The following is a 16,481-nucleotide window of genomic DNA, read 5'->3' as shown; positions in this document are numbered from 1 at the left end:
GGACAGTGAATGGCCCCTCCCAGAGGGAATAAAGAGGAGCGAAAGGAGAGGGGAGTTTGCAGGAGACAATTAGTTCAGTTCATTAGGGTGAAGATCTGTTCCTGACTTCTTGCCGAGTAAGTAAGTGCTGCTACATTAGGTCTGTAGTTGTGAAATCTCATGGAAGACTGTTTGCCGGGACTTTGCTGGAGAGGAATTTCCCTTTAACCTAAATAAAAGAGGTTTTAACGGGACGAGGAGTCTGTTTCCTGATCTTGAGAGGCCTAAGTCAGAACATCAATGGTTGTCTGTTCACAAAAGTCACATCACCACTTCTTCTTCATGTTGGTTGGGAAATCGGAGAGTTGAAAGAGATCTATTGGATGTCAGACCAGGGAAGAGACTGATCCGTAAAGTTTCCTTCCCCGGGGGTGAAGAAAACTCCAAATTTAGGATGGAACATGACAATTCTTAATATGTAGAACAGAACAGAACAGAACAGAATAGAATAACAGAGTTGGAAGGGACCTTGGAGGTCTTCTAATCCAGCTCCCTGCTTAGGAAGGAAACCCTACACCACTTCAGACAAATGGTTATCCAACATCTTCTTAAAAATTCCAGTGTTGGAGCATTTACAACTTCTGGAGGCAAGTTGTTCCACTGATTATTTGTTCTCGCTGTCAGGAAATTTCTCCTTAGTTCTAAGTTGCTTCTCTCCTTGATGAGTTTCCACCCATTGCTTCTTGTCCTGCCCTCAGGTGCTTTGGAGAATAGCTTGACTCCCTCTTCTTTGGGGCAGCCCCTGAGATATTGGAAGACTGCTATCATGTCTCCCCTAGTCCTTCTTTTCATTAGACTAGACATAAGTAATCCTTGCAACTGTTAAGAGAATAACAGAGTTGGAAGGGACCTTGGAGGTCTTCTAGTCCAACCCCCTACCTAGGCAGGAAACCCTACACCACTTCAGACAAATGGTTATCCAACATCTTCTTAAAAACTTCCAGTGTTGGAGCATTTACAACTTCTGGAGGCAAGTTGTTCCACTGATTATTTGTTCTCGCTGTCAGGAAATTTCTCCTTAGTTCTAAGTTGCTTCTCTCCTTGATGAGTTTCCACCCATTGCTTCTTGTCCTGCCCTCAGGTGCTTTGGAGAATAGCTTGACTCCCTCTTCTTTGGGGCAGCCCCTGAGATATTGGAAGACTGCTATCATGTCTCCCCTAGTCCTTCTTTTCATTAGACTAGACATAAGTAATCCTTGCAACTGTTAAGAGAATAACAGAGTTGGAAGGGACCTTAGAGGTCTTCTAGTCCAACCCCCTGCTTAGGCAGGAAACCCTACACCACTTCAGACAAAGGGTTATCCAACATCTTCTTAAAAACTTCCAGTGTTGGAGCATTTACAACTTCTGGAGGCAAGTTGTTCCACTGATTAATTGTTCTCACTGTCAGGAAATTTCTCCTTAGTTCTAAATTGCTTCTCTCCTTGATTAGTTTCCACCCATTGCTTCTTCTCCTGCCCTCAGGGGCTTTGGAGAATAAATTGACCCCTATCTTCTTTGGGGAAGCCCCTGAGATATTGGAAGACAGCTATCATGTCTCCCCTAGTCCTTCTTTTCATTAAACTAGACATACCCAGTTCCTGCAACCGTTCTTCCTATGTTTTAGCCTCCAGTCCCCTCATCCTCTTTGTTGCTCTTCTCTGCACTCTTTCTAGAGTCTCCACATCTTTTTTACATTGTATTTAGGATAGAACATGACAACTCTAATATATAAGATCAATAGATGCCAATTCCAAGAACAACGTTCTTCTCGTTAGGAAAAGCCATGCCATCCTTCCAGATAAATAGTTGGACAGGTGCAGTATTAATTAAAAGCTGCATACTCCCAAGCAAAACAGAGGCTGCTTATAATTAGAATAAAATGAACAAAACTCTGTAATTTATTCTCTCTCTTCGCCCCCTCCTGATGACTAGCTTCACTCTAATGACATTGGAGAATATGTAAATTGATCAGCAGGTGAAAATGCCCTTGACTGAGAAAATTATATGCAATATTACCTTTCCTGTACAATTTGAAAGGCGCTAATCGACTTAATACGCACTAGCCCTGGTTGAGATGATTTGTTCACAAAGCAAAATTAGCCTGTTAATAGACTTGTCCCCATGTCCCTCACCCTCCCGGAAACCTCCTTAATTGTTTCTTTTCATCTGGGTGCAGATGCATCCAATGTCCACAAAGAGTTTCAAAATACACACGTGCCACTTTTTCTGGGAAGAGTTTGGAGAGGGGCTGGAGGGAAGGATACAATCTGAATTTCAAATGGTTTTTTTTTCCAGACGTCATTGCACAAATGAATAGCAAGCTGCCCAGCATAGTAAATCATAAGAGTCTGTCAAATATGGGAACACCTTGGGAAGGATATGATGTCAAATGCCAGTAACATAGCAACCTAGACCTTTTGCTGTCTGAAGAATGTGGCACAACGAGCACTTTTCAACAGAGAGTACATCAATCAACGGTGATCTTAGCAGCAGGCAGAATCAGGGACCTTTGGAAGGCTGGTTTGTGTTGTGTGTACCCAACAGCCTCTGGACTTTCCATTCTGCTGACAACCCTTCAACTGGAAGAACTGTAGAGATTCAAGTAGCTGCCAAAAAAGCCAACACAGTTCTAGGCTGCATAAACAGAGGGATAGAATCAAGATCACATGAAGTGTTAATACCACTTTATAATGCCTTGGTAAGGCCACACTTGGAATACAGCATTCAGTTTTGGTCGCCACGATGTAAAGAAGATGTGGAGACTCTAGAAAGAGTGCAGAGAAGAGCAACAAAGATGATTAGGGGACTGGAGGCTAAAACATATGAAGAACGGTTACAGGAATTGGGTATGTCTAGTTTAATGAAAAGAAGGACTAGAGGAGACATGATAGCAGTGTTTCAATATCTCAGGGGCTGCCACAAAGAAGAGGGAGTCAAGCTCTTCTCCAAAGCACCTGAGGGTAAGACAAGAAGCGATGGGTGGAAACTAATCAAGGAGAGAAGCAACCTGGAACTAAGGAGAAATGTTCTGACCATGAGAACAATTAATCAGTGGAACAACTTGCCACCAGAAGTTGTGAATGCTCCAACACTGGAAGTTTTGAAGAAGATGTTGGATAACAGATTTGTCTGAAGTGGTGTAGGGTTTCCTGCCTGGGCAGGGGGTTGGACTAGAAGACCTCCAAGGTCCCTTCCAACTCTGTTATTCTAAGTTCATGATGAGATTTGGCACATTTCAGGATTCAAACTTTTCTTCTTCAATGGCTCGCAAAAGTTCCACATTGCCTAAAGAAGAAGATCTGGGGAAGAGATATTTATAATCAGCCCTAGTTAACTGAAGGAAAGAAGTCAAATCTCCAGGCTGGAAAGCAAATTCTTGCATTATTATTGGATTATCTTTTTGGCCTTACTAAGAGAGAAAAGTTCTTTCTCACCTGATAGAGAATGGGTTCAAATCCATGACACTACAAGGCCCAAGAATGTGAAGCTTTCATGTTAACCATCGCAATGCGGCCTAAGGTACTCTGTGTTTGATTTCAAGAACTGCCATCATGAACCATTTTTGAGCCAAGAAAGAGATGAACCTGAAGGCAGGACAGGAAGCAATGGATGGAAACTAATCAAGGAGAAAAACCAACCTAGAAGAAAGGAGAAATTTCCTGACAGTGAGAACAATTAATCATTAGCACAACTTCCCTCTAGAAATTATGGATGCTCCAACAATGGAAGTTTTTAAAGAAAAGATGGACAACCATTTGTCTGAAATGGTATAGGGTTTGCTACCCAAGTAGGGGGTTGGACTGGATGACCTCCAAGGTCCCTTCCAACTGTGTTATTCTGTTAGTCATACATTCAATTTCCAGGATTAGCCCGATGTCGCTGTTAACTTTTGTTCTATTGTTTTATTTTGCTGGATATCTATCTTGGTTAATGTATCAGGAAGCAGGACATCAAATGCCCTGAGTTCTTTACTTAATTGTCAAATTCATAGAGACTTCATTCCTTTTGATCCAGACACTTTGCCACGGGAATTCGTTCATGGTCAGAAAGTCTCTAATTAAACCTAGACTGTCTGCTTTTTCTTCCCACTGATGATGGGTTTCTTCTATTTATTTATTTTTTAACCGAAGCTCTATATCCTTCGTATTGTAGTTTTCCAACCTAAACCTCAAGAGAAGGCCAGCAACCTACATTTCTATTCATTTGAAATCATTGAGAGTGGGTTGACAATACCTTGGCAAGGAGAGTATAAATTAACTGCTCTTTGTAGCTGTTCTGCCGAAACCAACTTCGGGATAAGACTTCCTCTAAGAAGTCTAGACCAAGGCACAAAGGACATTTTGCAAGGAGTGAAATCTGGAAATATAGAGGCTAGGTGGAGAAATAAAGTGCATATAGTCAAGGTTATGGTTTTCCCAGTTGCAATGGATGGCTGTGAAAGTTGGACCATAAGGAAGGCTGAGCGCCAAAGAATTGAGGCCTTTGAACTCTGGTGCTGGAGAAGACTCCTGTGAGTCCCTTGGACTGCAAGGCAATCCAACCGGTCAGTCCTAGAGGAGATCAACCCTGACTGCTCTTTAGAAGGCCAGATCCTGAAGAGGAAACTCAAATACTTTGGCCACCTAATGAGAAGGAAGGACTCCCTGGAGAAGAGCCTAATGCTGGGAACGATTGAGGGCAAAAGAAGAAGGGGATGGCAGAGAACGAGGTGCCTGGATGGAGTCACTGAAGCAGTTGGTGTGAGCTTAAATGGACTCCAGAGGATGGTAGAGGACAGGAAGGCCTGGAGGAACGTTGTCCATGGGGTTGCAATGGGTCGGACACGACTTCGCAACTAACAACAACAACAAGGTGGAGAAAATTTGTGCAGTCACCCCAGGACACAGAACAGATGTCTAAAATAGAAGGAGGAGGTCAATCTGTTCTCCAAAGTATCTGAAGGCAGGGCAAGGAGCAATGGATGGAAACTAATCGAGGAAAGAAGCAACCTGGAACTAAGGAGAAATTGTGAGAACAATTAATCAGTGGAACAACTTGCCTTCAGAAGTTGTGAGTGCTCTAACAACACCAAAGGTTTTCAAGAAGAGATTGGACAACCGTTTGTCTGAAATGTCAAAGTTCAGGGGATTGGTGATAGCAGAAGTTTGTTATTCAGGAATGTTCACAAAAGGTTTGCAGCCTCGGTCAAAATTAGGGATCAAGTCTTGATTTTTTTAATAGAATGATTTAGCATATATATTTTTTTTAGATCTTTGCCAGTGTTCATTTTAAGAATAACTCTGCTTTTTTCCCCACTGCTTCAAATTCTTGCATTGCCTTCTCTCAAAAACCTGTTGGCAAAACTCAAAAGTCAAAACAACCATTCATCGGAATAGTATAAGGCTAGACTTAGTGTAAATAACATATCTCACAATTAAGTTGTTCCAGCAGGTGTTATGTAAAAGGAACTGACTAGAGGGAGAAAATATTTCATCTTTAGGTGGTGGTGTTTTTTTAAAAAAAAATATGAACTTGGAAGAGATAGATGAATTTTATTCATGCAATACTGCTTTTCAAGCTGCTTAGAGTGATTTCCAAGAACAACAAATAGGTACATTTCAAACCACAGGAAAACATAAGGAAAGAGGTTTCAACCAAAAATAATATTTCACTTTATGAGATGAGAAAGCAAAGAGGAAACATTTTCCACCTCCAATTAGAAAGCAATTCCAAACATTTAGACCAGATTTCTACAGTTCCCCACACCGAAACTCTTATTATTGTTACTGTTTTTATTTTAATTTTGTTATTATAAATCCAGTTTTAAAATTAAATTAAATGAAGAGACATAGAAGAATAAAATCAATTCCTCCTGAGGAATTTTAATTTAGCATGAACCAACCTCGAAGCTTGATGGAACATCATTTTTCCATTATCCCAACCAGATAAAGCGGGCCCAATAAGCAGGCCCGTTTTTAACCAGCCTTTCGCCCCCCAAAAAAGAAATTCCCCAAAACTCCAAACTCATGACAGAATGAACTGGAGACCCAGAACTGAAAATTCCAAGATCCCAGTTATTCCAAAAAGATGGATGCCAATTTTGAACGTAGATGTTCCACATTTTAAGAATGCTTGAAAAATTGGCAATGTTCCCCTCCAGAATCAGAGGTCCCAACGAGACCAACACTTGGCCAAATAAAGCAATTCTATTCTATTCTATTCTATTCTATTCTATTCTATTCTATTCTATTCTATTCTATTCTATTCTATTCTATTCTATTCTATTCTATTCTATTCTATTCTACCCTACCCTTATTCTACCCTTATTTTCTTCCCTTCCCTTCTCTTCTCTACTCTACTCTACCCTAACCCTACCCTACCCATATTCTATTCTATTCTACTTTATTCTACTCTACCCTACCCGTATTCTATTCTATTCTATTCTATTCTATTCTATTCTATTCTATTCTATTCTATTCTATTCTATTCTATCCTATCCTATATTCTATATTCTATATTCTTTCTATCCTATCCTATCCTATCCTATCCTATATTCTATATTCTATATTCTTTCTATCCTATCCTATCCTATCCTATCCTATCCTATCCTATCCTATCCTATCCTATCCTATCCTATTCCATTCCATTCCATTCCATTCCATTCTTTACTTTCTAATTCTACTCCACTCCACTCTACTCTACTCCACTCTACTCTACTCTACTCTACTTTACTCTATTTTATTCTATTTTCTATTTTCTATTTTCTTTCTATTTTCTATTCTATTTTCTATTTCTATTCTGTTATCATAGGGCGAGACATGGAACTATATCAATCATCCTTGAATGATTGATTTTGAAAAATCAGTTTTTTAAAGAAATCTGTTCCACCCTTCTCGCATTTCACTATAGAAGCCTGCAAACCTAAGGCCACTTTTCAGCCAAGATGGTTTTCTATCATTCATTGAAGACCCTTTGAAGATCGACGTGGCTGCTGTCCAGTTTGCGGAATGCCTGGTGATTTATCAATCCATTTATTAGGAGATGCATCTTTCTGCTTACTGTGGATACACACCGGAGGCAAATTATAAAAATAGTTCCATTTCGCAGAGAAGATGGAGGTGGCTCTATTTTTTTTTCTTTTCTTTTCAAACCTAACAGAATTGATAAGGCAACTGCCTCTCACAGAATGGAGAATATGTTTCCGTATTCTTCTTTGCGCCAAGTAATTTGAGGAAACTTAGCCTGATCTAATGGCTTCCTCAGCCATAACACAGTCCTGTGCATCCATTTAATGATCTTGTTATAATTTAGTGTCCCATTTTAATGAAAAGGAGTCACGGATTAGGTGAAATCAGTTAGAATGCAACGAGAAAATGGAGAATTCCGTTTTGAATCCTCCCGTATGCTAAATGGACTGTTAATCTGCTATGGCTGAGGGGAGATGAGTTTAATTTTTATTTTTTTTAGAAGTTTGGCTGCCAGTTTTGGAAAGAGGCAGTTTGTGGGTTTGGAAGCTTAGTGCATAAAGTAGAACTAAACGCTTTCAGGAATAATTCCAAAAACAGGCACTTTTATGTCGTTTTCCTTCAGTCCTTTAGGGAAGCCAAAGATATTTTCTTTCAGAGCTCTTCCGGAATGCAATATACTCTGGATTGTGTTTTTTTTCCCCTTGAGGAAGAAAAAAGAAAATGTTTCGCTTCTCATCCAAGAAGCTTCATTGGTTCTGATGGAGTGGGGAGGGAGGACGGAAGGATAGCCGCTGACAGTTGAGACTGGGTAGTGAGGGGATGGAAGCAGTGGTGGGATTCAAATAATTTAACAACCTGTTTTCTGCCCTAATGATTGGCTGGGTAGGTGGGTGTGGCCATGATGGGCGTGGCCAGGGGGTGTGACAGGCAGCAGTTGGCCTCCTGCATCCCCACTGGGAGCAAAAACGGGCCACAGGAGGGGCACATCGCACCCCCCTCGTGCCCCGTTTTGGGCCTAGTAGGCCTCCCTGCATTTATCTGGGAGCCAAAATAGGGCACCTGGGGACTTCTGGAAGGGGAGGGGCAGGGCCAGTCAGCAATTTAACTACTGGTTCACCTGAACTGGCCCGAACCGGCTGAATCCTACCACTGGATGGGAGGAGAGGTTCTGACAAGACAGTGGAGTGATAAAAGGATTGTATTTCTTTGTAGTCATCTGGTCATTAGCGCTCTCTCTGAGAGCTGTTGAGGCCACTTGGGGATTTATTGCAGGGTGCAATTGGTTATGGAATCTTCTTGGAACTGCAAGGACTGTGTTGTAGACTGGAGATAGAATAAGATACCACCTATCTCCAGTTTCTAACACAGCCCTTCCAGCAGTTCCAAGAAAACCCCACATTCATTTGAACTCTGATTCAGGTGACCCTGAGGGCACAGATTAAACCCCCCAAGCGGTCTCAACAGCTCTCCGAGTTGCCCAGTTGTCAAGAAAACAAAATAGCACTTTTGAGACAACTATGACCTGGATGTCTGAGAATCTCCACAGGGTAAGATTACCCCCAGTGCTTCTTTCAGCTTTCAGAGTTTCTGGGCATGGACGATCCATTTTGATCTCCTGAGATAGTGGATCTTACCGGATCGATCCTTGTAATCACTTTTAAGGGAAGAAGTGTATCTCAGTGGTAAAGGTCTCTCAGAATGGACCTCGTTTTTCCAAATTAACCCACTGGATAACTTTGGACCACTTGCCATCTCTCCTCCAATCTACGAAATTGCTCCGATGGCCAAATCATGGAAGAGAGTCTTTTCTTGCAGAAACTCAAGATGAATGTGTTTGTACTTTCAAACAAACATATTTTTTTTTTGGTCCGCTTTATTTCTGGGATGAAGTTCATCCTGCCTCTCCACTCCTTCAAGAGTATTGTGGAATTAATTGTTCTGCCTGCTAATTCTCTCCAATTCTTTTGAGAGCCATTAATTCTTCTGCCTTAGAGACAAATTATACCACAACTTCTTCTTTTTTTTTTTTTCCTGGCCACTCATTAGCATCTTCTGTGTCTCTGCTTCTCTGTTCATTACCTGAGGGCATCTACAGCTACTTTTAAAATGACAACAGAATCTGTGAAGAAGAAGAAGAAAAATGAAGGATTCGGAATTGGTTTAATGTCTATTCCTCATTAATACAATTTAAGGGGGGGTGGGACATGGAGATGGTTAAAACAATGTTTCAATCTTTAGTTTTAATTTTTTTTAGGAATGAGGTCACGAGTCCTCTATCATCGTTTCTGAAAACTCTGTCTTTCTCTTCTGCACCACTTCATACAAGAAATATGAACTTTTTTCCCCCATTAGTTGACAGAATTTTGGAAACACCCGCCTGTATTCTGAAATAAAGCCTTGGTTACTTGGTTTATATCTTTTTTTTAAAAAAAATTATTGAAAATTATTAAAAATTACAGAGAAAAAAATATAGCAATATGAATAGAATTGCAGAGAGTGATATAATACATATAGAGTTTTAAGGCATCAATTTTCGCCTAGAAATAGTACAAACCTCCATTAAACCAAATCATCAAAAAGAGAAAAGATTATCCAGAAGAAAAAATTCTCAACTGCCATGCAATATTCCTATAAATATTTACCCCCAGTCACACTAAGATTATTATTTTACATTCTTCTTCAGGTTTCTTTTTTGCAGCCAAGCATACCACCGGTCCCAACTCATATATAGCTCCGATTCTTGTCTATCTCGCAAGAGTCCGGTAAGCTTGTCTGCCTCTGCACAATCCATGGTCTTTGCGGTTAATATAGCCTCCGATGGGATATTTTTGGATTTTCATTCTTGCGCAAACGAAAAAAGCAGAAAAAAGGCCCAGAAACTTGTGAATGAGATTTCACAGAACCAGGGCTGTAGAACAACTTAGTTTACGTAGGTAAAACCTGGCTAGAAAGAATATGCATATATATATATAAATTTGATTTATATGCCGCCCTTCTCCGGAGACTCAGGGCGGCTTACAATGCGTTAAGCAATAGCCTTCATCCTTTTGTATATTTATACAAAGTCAGCTTATTGCCCCCACAATCTGGGTCCTCAATTTACCTACCTTAGAAAGGATATTCACCATCACCCTGGCATGCAGCATCCATAGGTTATGTAATGATTGGTTCAAAAGTCATATTCCATCTGAACGATCACTGAAAGACAGGACTGAAGTAATCTATACTCACGATCCATGATGGTGTGAGAAGGTATTGGACAGCCAATATCTTCTTTGAGATGAAGCCCTTTCTTGTCTCTCCAGATAGACGCTTTTAAAGCAAATAGTTACTTTACTTTGACTGAGTTATTGACATAACTGTTGTAACCTTCTTAAAAATTGATTGCATTGGTTTACTCCCAATTACATCTTGGGGAGAGTTACATGTCGCTCAGAGCTGGTGGATGGGAGCAGCCTGTAAACCCTGCAAATAAACAAAGAAATATACCAAGAAACTAAAAATCAAACGTTCCCGTCTTTCTTTCTTTTTTTAAAATAAAAAAAACACACACACACAAAAGCAGGCAAGCTGAAAAATGCAATCCATTTCTGGAGAGACTGATTTCATACATCATATTCTGCTCTGTTTTAAACTCCATTCTGTTGAAAAAGTCACCATTGATTGGGTGCGTTTTTCACTTTCATACCCGAAGCCTTAGTAAGACTACACCTAGAATACTACATCCAGTTTTGGTCACCACACTATAAAAAAGATGTTGAGACTCTAGAAAGAGTGCAGAGAAGAGCAACAAAGAGGATTAGGGGACTGGAGGCTAAAACATACGATGAACGGTTGCAGGAACTGGGTATGGATAGTCTAGTGAAGAGAAGGACCAGGGGAGACATGATAGCAGTCTTCCAATATTTGGGGGGCTGCCACAGAGAGGAAGGGGTCAAGCTATTTTCCAAAGCACTCAAAGGCCAGACAAGAAATAATGGATGGAAACTGATCAAGGAGAGATTCAACCTGGCAATAAGGAGAAATTTTCTGACAGTGAGAACAATCCACTGATGGAACAGAATAACTTTGGAAGTTGTGGGAGCTTCATCACTGGAGGCTTTCAAGAATAGACTGGACTGCCATTTGTGGTGTAGGATCTTCTGCTTGGGTGGGGGGTTGGACTAGATGACCTACATGGTCCCTTCCAACTCCGTTAAGCTGTAGCCTAATTTACAAATCACAGTAGCTGTGTTCACACAAGATATGGCACCAAACCCAAACAATTGTATGACTTAGCCTGACTTTGGGGATGCTTAAAAGGAAATGCAAAGGGAAAGAACATGGCTTGTCCTTGACTTGAAAATATACTCCTATGTTTTGTTTGCTAGGAGATGACCCATTCATGGCCTCCACCCCTCACTGCTATCCACACTCCCGGCAAAGCGGAACAGAACAAATTTACTATCCCAAGCAAGGCCCAGGTAGGTTGAAGAGCAGGCTTGCAAATACGTATTTGTTCAGAGGTATGAAATCACAACATAGTACATTGTGATTTTTGGGACTACGGCTCCCAGAATTCTCTTGGAGCACAGCAAGGCCATTGGTGATGTTTTGTAGTCCCCCAACCTATCTAAAGGATACTTGATGGAAGGATGTTGAGAGATGCAGCTCATGCGGCTACCTCTGAAGACCGTTACAACATGGTCCAGAATGCAGCCCCTTCTGCAGTTTTGGGTGCCCCTTTATTACACCATGTATCTGGGTTTACCCCGTTGCTGTACAAGCTGCACTGGTTTCCAGTTTCCATCCAGGTGCAGTTGAACAAGCTGGTTCTCACCTTGGAAGCCCTGCATGGAATGGGGGACAGGTTATTTGTAGGAATGTCTCTCCTGGAGGACATCTGCCTATTCTACCAGATCAAGGGTCAGCAACCTGGAGCTCTGGAGCCGCATGTGGCTCTTTCATCCCTCTGCTGTAGCTCTCTGTTGCTGGTCGGCTCTACAATTGATAGGGCTTTCGGTTAGAACAAGTAGAGGAAAAAGGACGCCGTGCTAGGAGGAGACTATGATGGGGGAACCGGACTTCCGGTCGGCTCCAGAACTTAACGGGGTCTTCCGGTTAGGACATTTGTGGCTCTTTGAGTGTTTAAGGTTGCCGACCCCTGCACCAGATTATTCCATCTGTGAATTCCACTGAATTCCTTCCTTCCGTCTTTCCCTCTTATCTTTTCTCCTTCTTTTCTTCCTTCGACTTCCCCTTCCTTCTTCCCTTCCTCCCTCCCTCCCTTGTTCCTCTCTTCCTGCCCTCCTTCCATCAGAACCACAGATTCCATTCAGGCCCATCAGTGGTTTAAGCATCAGGCTGGTAAGCAGTCATGAATGCACGTCCCTCTTATGGCAAACGTGGGGACTAATCTTTCAGATGATATAGCAGACCTGAATCCTAATATCTTGATGTCTTTGATGGATTTCTTGAGATGGATGCTGGAGCTTTCAGCTTTGATCCTCCCTACTTGGGGACATCCTGAAGAGCAGGTGCCAGATTAGTGAGCGAGATTGGCAAAGTTCTCATTAAATATCAAGGACAGGGATCTTGGGAATAGGAGGATATGGACAAATGCTTGAATATTCATCCAGAAGTGAGATGGCGTTAGATTGGATTGTTAACATTTTAGTGGGTTAACTTCTTTGCTAATGTGTCCATTCTGCAGTTAATCTGACATGTTCTGCGAATAACTTCCTGAACAACGTTGACATTTCTTTGTTTCCATTTGTAGGATTGCCAGCATCTGACCTCAGGATACCCTGCACAAAGTAAGTCTCCTGTCCTGGAGGTAAACCAACGTACTGCCACTTGATGCCCTCTAAGAATGCTTGGACCCCAACCTCCACCACTATCCTCAGTTGGTGGGATTAGAGAGAGGACAACTTCTCTAAACCATCTACTCATCTCTTGATCTGTCACCCCATAAAGACAAAGGATGGACGTTTCAGCTCCATCCGACAGAAAAAGTTAGCTTTTTTTTTCCTCAAAGAGTTTTTATTTTTATTTTTCATAAACATATTTAAATGTACAATCTTTTATCCATCATTTTCCATTCATTTTAACTTTCATTTTTTGTTGTTCGGCGCTGCTCTCTTTACCATTTACCCTCCTTTATTTTTACCACAACTTTTCCTCTTCTCCTCCCCTTCCTCCATCTCTTCCTACTTTCTTCGTTCTTCCTCTCCTTCTCTTTCCTACTTCCCCTTCCCTTCCCCCCACTCCTCTCTTCTTCCTCCCTTTCTAACCCTCTCCCCTACTCCTCTTTCTCCTCCCTTTTCTTCCTCTCCTTTTCCAGAAAAAGTTGGCTTTGGCATGCTCCTCTACCTTTTAAGCATTCCTTTAATGACCGTTCGAAGTTAAAACAGCACTGGGAAAAAAAGCGATTTATGATCGTTTTTCAATCTTATGACCGTTGCATCATCCCCGTGGTCACATGATCAAAATACGACCTTCTGACAAGCAAAGTCAGCGGGGAAGCCGGATTCACTAACTTAACACCTCCAATGATTCATTTAAGGACGGTGGTGAGGAAGGTCGTAAAACGGAGCAAAATTCACTGAACGTTTGTCTCGTTTAGCGGTAGAAACTTTGGATCAATTGTGGCCGTCATTCAAGGAGTACCCCTGATGCTTTGTCACATGAGGGCTTGTTTTGAGAGAGATTGCGGGATGATATGCCGTTGCTGCAAAATCTAAGGCAACGGATGTGACTTTCATTTCATTTATTTTCAGAATGGAACGAGCCTACCAATAAAGTTGCAACCAAATCTGTGCCACAGAAATCGTAAGTATTTTCTCTTTACTGACACCTTGGTACATTTAAAGGATGAAGTTGATGTGTGTCTACCATTGCTTGATCTGGGTTGTGGCGAGCTACTGTTGGGTCACTCTTTCTGTTGGTTGAAAGCAAATCAAGGCAATGATGAGTGTCTTCTTGCATGATGACACATGATGAAAGTTGCCAGCCATCCCCATCAACTGGCTGAATGCTGGTCATATCTCCAGAAGACATGAGTACATTTTTAAATGTACTCATGAGCCTGAGTGGCGTAGGAGGCTAATGCCTCCTAAGGCAGCATTTAACATCCAGCTGCCTGCAATTACTGCGAGTTCAATTCTCATCAGGATCAAGGTCGACTCAGCCTTCCATCCTTTCGTGGGGGCAATAAGCTGACTTTGTATAAAATATACAAAAGTATGAAGGCTATTGCTTAACTCATTGTAAGCCGCCCTGAGTCTCCGGAGAAGAGCGGCATATAAATCAAATTTTTTAAAAAAAGGGAAGGGAGGGACTAATTTTTTAAATTTTATTTATCTATTTATCAAAGAAAAATTACAAATTCGAATGAAGAAAAGGAAAAAAAACCCTAAAATGTGACACATTAATGATTGGCACATCAGTACACTTAACAGCGTCCCTCCCCCAGGACTTAAAATATAGGATGAGGTCTACAGAAGTTAAGTTGGAAATAAAACTATGAAAGTGAGTAGCTGAAACAACTGAATCAGATAAGATTCCAGATTTTGGACAACTCTTATTACAAAAAACATTTTTATTTTTTGTTTTTACAATCAAGTTTAAAGCAGTTGGTTTGGTTCGTTAGGCTGAATCTTGCTGGGAAAATGAAGAACTTTATGGCTTTTGAGACCAACCTGTTGGGCAGTCCCTGAATAGTTGATATGAGCTATAGCACAAAAGTCCTTGTAGACAGCACCAGAGGTGGGCTTCAAAAATTTTAGCAAGGGGTTCTTTGCCCGGTTGCTGGGTGGGCGTGGCCATGGTGGGTGTGGCCTAGTCAGTCTCCTGCACCATGGCACGGGAGCATTTTTGCCCTCCCCGGGCTCCGGAGGCTATCCTCGAGCCTCCGGGAGGGTGAAAATGGCCTCCCCAGACTCCGAAGGCCATCTGGAGGCTGGAAACCAGCCCGTTTTGGCCTTCCCGAATGTCTGGTAGGCCCATTTTTTGCCCTCCCCAAGCCTCCACGCGCATCCTGCACTTACCTGCATCCAAAACGGGCCGCGTGGGGACTCCTGGGAGGGGCGGGGCCATCCAGGAGTGGAATTTGGGGGTTCTCCAAACTGCACAGAATCTTAGCTAGAGGTTCTCCCAAACCCCTATGAACTCCCAGCAGTTGGATAGCACCGATGGATGGCAGGACAATCCTGGACCAAAAAGATTCAGGTGTTTGGTGAAAGAAAGACCGAATCTTGCTGCAACTTAAGAATCCTGTGACAGGACTGTGATTCCATCTCTTCACAATTTCTGTAGCTTACCAGACTTTTATTATTTTTCTCCCTTTTCGGCCTACTGGGTCTGCCTGAGGGCAGAAGTCTGATTCCTTCCTTCTCGTTGTTACCTGTCTTAAAACTGCCTTGTATTGGAGAATTCCCCGGCATGTCAAGGGAACCCAAAGCATAGACTTAGAATGTCAATCATCTTTTGCTTCTGGCGATGGGGATGTTCTGGGATTGTGGGCTTGAGCAGACAGACTCGATCCATTTGTGTTAATGTTTTTGGATAGGCAGACTAGCAGTCAACAAGAAGGAAATAAAGCACTCCCTGTCATTTCTATTTTGCCGTGTTTTACAAAAAGAATACTGATTTGCAGTGGGGTGAGGAAGGATAACCGTCTTGAAGGGGAGGTCGGCCGGGGATTCAAGGTGTCTTCCTGACTTTCACTGTTGAACCGTGATGCCGTGTCACAAAGAAACACATGGCGTTGCTTCGCAGAGAGTTATGGATAGTTATTTTATTTAATGGGCTTGGCACCTTGGTGCCTCCAGGTAGTAAATTTCACAGCAGTTGGCATCCCACACCCACCCACCAATTTAAGTAAGAATATAATCTTAACATATAGCACAAGATTTAGGTAAAGGTAAAGGTTCCCCTCGCACATATGTGCTAGTTGTTCCTGACTCTAGGGGGCGGTGCTCATCTCCGTTTCTAAGCCGAAGAGCCAGCACTGTCCTAAGACGTCTCCATGGTCATGTGGCCGGCATGACTCAACACCAAAGGCGCACGGAACACTGTTACCTTCCCACCAAAGATGGTCCCTATTTTTCTACTTGCATTTTTTACCTGCTTTCGAACTGCTAGGTTGGCAGAAACTGGGACAAGTCACGGGAGCTCACCCCATTACGCGGCACTAGGGATTCGAACCGCTGAACTGCCGACCTTTCGATCGACAAGCTCAGCATCTTATCCACTGAGCCACCCTTCCCCACAAGATTTAGGTAGCCAAAGCTAAAATATAGACCTGTTCTTATTTCCAGCATCCAAGAAAGATCTTTTTTTTTTTTTTTACTTCTCTTTATTCTGGTGATGAATTGTTTGGGCATTTTCAGAAAACCTCTGCTGAGGAATTGAATGCATCGAGTTTAGAAACCATGCCTTGTTCAATTCAGCTGCCCAGCTTATTGGGAGCTGTGTTGATATGACTTTGATGGATGTGACTGGCCTATGTAGCTGCCTAACATCTGGATGGTG

At 42.0% G+C, this 16,481-nt stretch overlaps 1 protein-coding gene across 1 annotated transcript in view; it reads left to right on the top strand.

Moving 5' to 3' along the window:
- AFF2 (ALF transcription elongation factor 2) overlaps positions 1 to 16,481 on the top strand; it is a 287,858-nt gene that overhangs the window by 172,239 nt on the left and 99,138 nt on the right. The window contains exons 5-7 of the mRNA XM_034438607.3: positions 11,339 to 11,431; positions 12,727 to 12,763; positions 13,727 to 13,778. Of these exons, the coding sequence (XP_034294498.2) occupies positions 11,339 to 11,431; positions 12,727 to 12,763; positions 13,727 to 13,778 (182 nt within the window). The remainder of the gene's footprint in view (positions 1 to 11,338; positions 11,432 to 12,726; positions 12,764 to 13,726; positions 13,779 to 16,481) is intronic.

Source organism: Pantherophis guttatus, chromosome 12, assembly GCF_059756535.1.
Source record: "Pantherophis guttatus breed Tessera chromosome 12, ASM5975653v1, whole genome shotgun sequence".
Classification (NCBI taxonomy): domain Eukaryota; kingdom Metazoa; phylum Chordata; class Lepidosauria; order Squamata; family Colubridae; genus Pantherophis; species Pantherophis guttatus.
Note: the sequence above shows the minus strand (reverse complement) of the source record. Positions and strands in the feature narration are given on the sequence as shown.